At 40.7% G+C, this 8,093-nt stretch overlaps 1 protein-coding gene across 1 annotated transcript in view; it reads left to right on the top strand.

The window, feature by feature from the left end:
• Window positions 1–8,048, top strand: part of si:ch211-180f4.1 (uncharacterized protein LOC100144405 homolog) — a 19,902-nt gene extending 11,854 nt beyond the window's left edge. Inside the window, exon 2 of the mRNA XM_057357120.1 lies at window positions 3,773–8,048. Within this exon, the coding sequence (XP_057213103.1) occupies window positions 3,855–6,089 (2,235 nt within the window). The 5' untranslated portion in view covers window positions 3,773–3,854 and the 3' untranslated portion in view covers window positions 6,090–8,048. The remainder of the gene's footprint in view (window positions 1–3,772) is intronic.
• The last annotated feature ends 45 nt before the right edge of the window (window positions 8,049–8,093 follow it).

The following is an 8,093-nucleotide window of genomic DNA, read 5'->3' as shown; positions in this document are numbered from 1 at the left end:
GCAGTCCTAGCAAAACGTAGGCGGGGACTATATGTAGTGACGTAAATCCGCGGTGGTTCGCGAATCGGACTAGGGACGACTCGTTTGCGTGATTCAGAGTCGACTCCCTTTTATCCAAGCCAATAACTTTGTGATTCATTCACCTTTGGATTTATAACTTGGCAGACTGCTTACTTTCAAACACGGCAACATTACGCACTGCATGAAATGTCATTTTCATGATCTCATGTTATGTACTCTTTAGTATTTTTAGTTCTTTTGAACACAAAAGAAGATATTTTGAAGAATATAGGAAAGCATACAGTTCTGGGGCACTTTTCATTTTTCCTACTATGGTAGTCAATAGGGTCCAAAAATTGGTTACAAGCATTCGTCTCTTTGTGCAACCAAACCAAACAATTTATATAGGTTTGAAAAAACTAGAGAGTGAGTAATTCATGACAGAATTTTCATTTTTGGGTGAACTATCCCTTTAACTTGCCCTCAAATTGTTCTGAACCTATATGAGTTTTTTATCAATTCAGTATCAATTTTGTATTCTTTAATGTAATAAAGGTAAATGTGCACTTGGGCTGTTGACTTTCAAAATGACAGAAAATCACCAGAAAGTATCATAAATGATGCATCGCGTCTAATGGTACCATATTTGATTCATTAGAGATGGTAAGATCTTCATTTTAAAACCTGCCCGCCCAGTCCCCCGTTCACTTTTATCATATGCTAAAAATGTGTACGACGTAAAAATAAAAGTCATAAGGGTGTGTAAATGGCAAAATTTTGAATAAGGTGAACTTCAGTTCCTTCAATGCTGTTGATCTTAATTCTTACGCACAGAATAGCGATAGAAGACATACTGTTTTTCTCGTAGGTTTTGGTATAGTGTCTGTATGAGTCATGGCCCATTAACAGCTCACAGTCTCCGTTTCTTCTCTCGCACCTCCTGCTAGTTAAGATCAGCTCATTAGCACCGAGCGGCAATCAGGGGAGCGATGCATCACAGACCCGGGCGTGGAGGGGGATCAAGCGCTAGTCCATCACCAAAGCCTCCCATCTGAAACCAGGGCATTACTCTTGAAACAAAACAGATTGTTGCCTGTTAAAAAGAACAAAGACAAATGTCACTATGCATCAACGTAGGTTATTTTTAGGGCAAATGTATTAGTTTCTTTGGCCTGAGATTGAATATGTGTCGGTTGTTGGTAAGCGAATTTTAAAGTGGTCAAAATGCTCAGGGCTAAATGCCCCTGAGACCCGAAACGCTTCTGGAAATATTGCATCCACGGATGTTTAAAGTGTGATAAAGTGCTCGGGATCTGGTTTATTGTATTGCTGTTTATTTTGCCCGTCCTGCCTTACAGTTACAGCCCCTCTGAGAGCTGTTTCACTTAACGCTTACAAGATCTTGGGATTCGTTCGGGTGGACTTACGCTTACGGGAAGATGTTATTGAGACAGGCGATGCGGCGCGCTCGGGTCTTTGATGTGTGGCTCCTTTCATGTGTTTGTCAGACGTTGGCAGGTGTATTTTTGCATGCAGGCCGCAACGATGCTGCGTGCTCGCTAACAATCGCTCCCCCTTTGACTAGAATGAGAGATGACTGAATAATCAATTATCAGAGAGCATCCGTGAGCACTGGCAGGGGAACGACGGGGAGAAAATTGTGGGATATTAAAAATGTCAGTTCGGGATGTTTATTGCATTCATATATTTATTTCAATATTTGCTTTGATTTGTTTTGCAGTAATCGTAAGGAGAGCAAAAAGGATTTTTTTACGCATCTGCAGCAGCTGATGCTAAAAATAACTATATACAGCCGGAGAAACGATTAAGAGACTAAATGTACAGTATAGGTATGCGTTTAGATAAAATGATCATTTTTGTTTCGTTCTGTGAATTTCTAACGATATTTCTCCCAAATTTCAAATAAAAACCGGACAAACGGGTCAAAATAACAGAAAAGATGCTCGGTATTTTTTCAGACCTTAAATACTGCAAAGAAAACAAATTCATATTCACTTTTAAGCAAAACAACAGTAATATTTGTACATGTATTTAGTATTTTTATCACAGTTTTCATGTGTCTTGTCATGCTGTCATTCTTTCACATTGCTGTTGGATGACTTACAGTTTTTCTCAGTCGCTTTGGAGCATTTCTCAAATCGTCCTTAAAATTACCTAAATAATATATGCATTTCTCAGAACAATTTCTACAAACTGCACAACATCATGGATTTCCTGCAAAAGCGTGTCATTTGTTCAAAATCCTTAGTTCATCTCTCAAAATTACATTTTTACATCAGTGAACATGTCCGTCCTATGAAAATGGCAAGTCCTTCATGTGTCATTGTTCATGAACAAGACAGTCAAAATGTTTAGCCATGTTGTCAATATAACGGATGCTTTATTTTGTATTTTTTTGAGTATTTTCGGATGTAAACTATGGCTTCAGTTTGTAATGACACTCATTGATAATGCACAAGACTGACTTATTTCACTTTCAATAGTACAAAGTTATACATAACTGTATGTGCGACACTGAAAGCAAAAGATTGAACAGGATTCACTTTACACTTGTTCTGTTGGTCTGTCAACAAATTACACATCAAGCTTGAAAAAGTAACTGTGATGAAGAAAATACAACATTATTTTCAGCACAATGGGAAAAATTGCAAAAGAAAAGAGAAACATAGGAGAGCCCCTCAGGCAGTGCTGTATGAGGAATTACTGTCCCTTTGGCTTTGGGATGTCTTACTCTTGCAACGCAGCAGTAAAATGCAACGATATCCGAAATGACCACATGCTTTTGTAAATGATCTTGAAACTGAGCCCTCTGAAGGTGTGCTGATTCGGAGCTGCAGTCTGCAGGACGGTCGATCTCCAGGAGCAGGGTTGGTGACCACTGTACTAAAGCAATTGCAAGTTGTTCAAAAGAATAAGAAACTACTTTTCTGATGCGCACAAGTGACAAGGTGATGTAAAGGTTGAATAACATTCATTTCTGATCTGAGAAATGCACCGAAGCAACTGAGAAAAACTGTAATGTCACTCCTGAGGTTTGATTTAGTTGAAATTCAGCAGACACTGGACTGAAATGACCACAATACATCAAGAAATGCTGATTAAATGAACATTTAGAAATGTCTCTTATTTTTTTCTGCGGTTGTATATTGTAAAAGTAACTGGTAAAGACTAGTTTCCTAAAAAAAGGAAAATTCTGACATCATTAATTCTCCTTCGTTTTGTTTTTAAAATCTGTATACTGTTATCTTTTTTGAGAAAATAAAAGAATGCCACTCTGTCTTACATCATTGAAAACGTAGACAATACGACTTGTGCATGACATTTTTCAAGTCTGAATATGACTGCTTTGAGAGATGAACGGAAAGAGTTTTAACATTTTTTTCACTGAAAAATAATTCATGCAACTTAGCATGCACCTCTCTCAATCAAATATGAAGTCTTGTCGTGACAGAACCAATGGTTGTGATTGCTATTGACATCCAACCTGCCCAATCATATTTGTTTGAAAGTTGCATTTGACTAGTGAACGAATAAAGACTGAAAAATGATCTGTAGATAAGAAAAGGACTTTGAATGTGAACTGGCTGCTTGCTTGTTTTGTTTTTACATGAAAAAGAGCTTTGTGATGATTTTTTTTCACTTTTGAGAGATTTTTATTTCTAGGTGCACTTTTCCTTTAATGTCATTGTCACTCGGCAGACATCATAAGCCATGTATAATTAAATACCTTTTCATGTTTTGCTTTTTGCAGGGCTGGATGAGAAAGTTCCCATCGAAATCTTCCCTCCAACTGTCAGCTACCAACTGGGCTCAGCACTCCAGAGATCCTCAATATGGAGAGAACTGCCATTTCCACTTCACTGCTCACAGTCTGTTTGCTTTTGGCCGCGTGTCGCTGTTCCCTTGCCGTTCCCTTCTGCCCTGCCCAGTGTGTCTGCGAGACCCGCCCATGGTACACGCCGCAGTCGGTCTACCATCAAGCCAAGACTGTTGACTGCAACGAACTCCATTTGAGCAGAATCCCCTGGAACATATCAGCCGATACTCAGGTGCTTCTTCTTCAGAGCAACAACATCTCCAGGGTGAACTCAGAACTCCGGAGTCTGGTCAATCTCACGGAACTGGATCTCTCACAGAACCACTTCACGCAGATCAAAGATGTCGGCTTGACCAACCTAACCCAACTGGTCACGCTTTACCTTGAGGAAAACCAAATAGAGGAGCTGCCTGATTTGTGTTTGAAGGATCTAGTCAACTTAGAGGAGCTTTATATTAACCACAATCAAATCTCTTCTATTGGTCCTAGTGCATTTTCAGGCTTGGGGAACCTGTTGAGGCTCCATCTCAACTCCAACAAGCTCGTGGCCATAGACAGTCATTGGTTCGAGGCCCTACCCAACCTGGAGATCCTGATGATCGGGGAGAATCCGATTCTTGGGCTTCAGGATATGAACTTTCACCCCCTTTCTAAACTACACAGTTTGGTGTTAGCGGGAATGGGGCTCATGGAAATCCCTGAGGGTGCATTCCAGGGATTAGAGTATCTTGAGAGTCTCTCGTTCTTCGATAACAAGCTGACGGCCGTTCCGAGAAAAGCCCTTCGTGTTCTACCCAGCCTCAAGTTTCTTGACCTCAATAAGAACCCCATCGCCCGCATACAGGAAGGTGATTTCCGTGACTTTCCTCACTTGGAAGAACTCAGTCTGAACAACATGGAGGAACTGGTGTCGGTGGAGAAGGGGGCGTTCTCCAACCTTCCACAGATGGCCAAACTAGAGCTCTACAACAACCCCCACCTGTTTCTTATAGACCGCTCTGCTTTTGGGAACATGCGCAGCCTGCGCACCTTACTGGTTCATAACAACGACCTCACGTTATTGCCCCATGAGATTACATCTGCCTTCCCCAGTCTGGACGAAATCAGTCTCCATAGCAACCCACTCAGGTGCGATTGTCTCGCAAACTGGGGCCCCATCCTGGGCAACCAATCGAGTCTCAAACTTTTAGAACCACAAATAACTCTTTGTGCCTCACCTCCACATCTCATTGGCCAGTCTCTACAGGAAGTGGTGTCTGCAAGTTGGAATGGGGCGAGCAATACCTGCCTGCCTCTGATTTCCCAGCATGCATTCCCTCCACAGCTGAACGTCACCGTAGGTCAGCTTCTGACACTCAGCTGCTGGGCTGTGGCCGATCCTGCGCCACAGTTTTACTGGGTGACGCCCACCGGTGACAAAGTTACATCCGAAGCCGTTTCACCATCCTTGAACGAGGGTAAGGGAATCAAGAAGAAGCACCGGATGCAAAACCAAGGCACTCTGGAGATCCCACACATTGAACCGGAGGATGCTGGGCTGTACACGTGTGTCGCTTGGAACGCGGAGGGGGCGGACACTCGGAGCGTCTCGGTGTATGTTGATAAAAGTAACTTTGATGGGAAACGCCATAGTGCAGGTCATCATGGGGTGGTGAACAGAACGGGATCCTTAATAGTCCTGGCGAAAATCGTCCATGCCCAGTCCGTGGTGCTAGAATGGAAGGTCCACCCATCTGCCCCCTTCGTCACCCACGAGGTGGCACAACCCAAGTGGCTAAGCGCTACCGTTAAGATCAACAATCCACAGATTAGCTACACCGCGACGGTTCCCGTAGATGTCCAAGAGTATAACCTCACACACCTGCTTCCCTCCACAGAGTACCAAGTTTGTCTAACCATGGCCGCCACGGAGCAAACCCAGCACTCTTGCATCAACGTGACCACCAAAGAAGCCAGCTTTGCCGTGGAGATGGTCGCCCAGCAGACCAACGTAGCACTGGCGGCGGTCATGGGCTCGATGTTCGCCATATGCATCATGGCGCTGCTGGTGTTCTACATGGGTCGGCGCATGAAGCAGAAATCGTGTCACCACTCTCTTAAGAAATATATGCAGCACACCACCTCCATCCCTCTGAACGAGCTCTACCCACCTCTCATCAACCTCTGGGAGACAGAGACTGAGAAAGAGAAAGAAGGACCGGTCGACCCTCAAAACTCACAGATAGACACCTCAAAAACATACATGTGGTAGCTACGCTACAGAAAGTAGAGAGACGTTTGAAACAGTGCGTGTACTGTCTTGAACATAAATGACATGTATTACTGATTTGTCATCGTGAGAGATAAATGTATTTTTAGATAGTACCCTTTGACACCGAGCACACTTGGTTGCAGTTGTGATTTGTTCAAATGTACAGATGTGGGCAGCGAAACACAGTCTATGCTTTTGCATTGCATTGTGTTTTTTGCGATTAATTCAACGTTACGCATGCGAACATGTTATTTCATATCATTTTATAGCAAGCTAATACAGATCTACACTATTTATATCACCTCACACATATCATATCAAATCAAATGATATCAGTATCACAGCTTTTGCATGAAATCTTTGCATGATGTTTTGGTGCTAACAGCAAGAGTTTTTTTCTTCTTCGTTTTCTCACTTCTAAAAATACACAGGTGCGAAAACGTGACGGAAATGCGTGTTCATTGCCCTCAATTGTCTTCATTCTGTCACGTTTTATCACCTGCGTTGTAATGAAAATTCAACTTAAACCAAACCTGCCAGGTGCTATTAAATTAATTAAATTCTGGAACACAACACACAGCTGTGCTTGCATTTTAATATAACTTTTAAATATCTATTTATTAAAGAGTGCTCGATTCTGACTGTTTATTTGTATTGACTGAAAATATATTCCACCTTTGATAGAAATCATAATGATCATTGCATTCAAATGAAATTTACTTGCAGGCTTTTATCGTTGCTACTGTCCCATCTATAATTGAGTCTGTTTTGCACCGCATGCATTTGGCATTTTCATTACAGAGAAATTGCTTCAGGTCTCATTTAAACATGTTGCCAAATTCAATATTCACACAGGTCTTTTTTGTTAAAAGCATGATGTCGTGTGTTAGGTAACAGGAGTGTGTGGTGGGTGAGAAAACTGAAAATAAATCAAGTGTAATTTTTTCCTCGCCTAGTTTAACTTCCAGCCGTAACCTTTCCCTCAAAACAATAGTCACACATCAGATCTGTTGCTGTTACATTAAACCTGTGAGATTTTGACAATGCTAGATCATATTGGTTTATACAAATGTTTGTATTTATATTGTATTAATACAAATGTTATGCAAGCCTTTGTTAAAGTGTTCAGTAAACACCAATAGATTTACAACCATTGGAATTTGTTGGTATTTGACTATTTAGGGGATGGATTCTAGCCTTAAGACATCTGTCCAGATATTAATGAAATATAACCAAATTACGCTTTGATATATGTTTTTTTTCCAAATATACCTTTGAAAACCGTATGTTTTGAACCAAAGATGAGACGCATTAAATCTCTCTCATCGTTAAACAGTCAATAAGATGTCATGATATATGTTTTCTTCACATGTTTGCTCAGTTTTGTGTATCTTTTTGTTGTCTTTTTGAAATATTTTAATACGTCTATGCTGTAATTTATTTTATAATTTGAGGTCATAATTGCCATTCAATTCATATAGAATAGAACACATAGAGTAGAATTGGCATGTAGTAGTCAGTTCTGATGTGAAATGTTGAAGATGGTCATACTTCTGTCATATGTTTTTAACACGTTCTTTCATCACTGACTGTAGATCAAATTGTGTGTTATTATTGGAAGAAGAACACAGAAAATGTCACTTTAGATTAAGCATAAACTATATCACTACAACTCTGCCCTCTAGTGGCGGAGAACACTAATGACGTCTTACACAAGTTGCTGTATCTCAGTGAATAGCAGGGTATTTTGTAATAGAAGAATATTATTGTTATATTTCGATTAAGTCAACAATAATGGTTTTACACTCTTAAGACGTGTTGTGGCGTCCGTGCTGAGTAGTTCAGGAGAAATTACTGTCTGAAGAAACATTTGAAAGAAATAAACACAATATCACTACAGCCTCTGTTTTTCTGAATTGTCTGTTCAAATACTAAAAGCATGTCTAAAAGCGAGTGTCAATGTATGGATTTAATCATCAAATGCTAAATTCTCCTCCATCTCTT

The sequence above is a fragment of the Triplophysa rosa genome, linkage group LG17, assembly GCF_024868665.1.
Source record: "Triplophysa rosa linkage group LG17, Trosa_1v2, whole genome shotgun sequence".
Classification (NCBI taxonomy): Eukaryota; Metazoa; Chordata; class Actinopteri; order Cypriniformes; family Nemacheilidae; genus Triplophysa; species Triplophysa rosa.
Note: the sequence above shows the minus strand (reverse complement) of the source record. Positions and strands in the feature narration are given on the sequence as shown.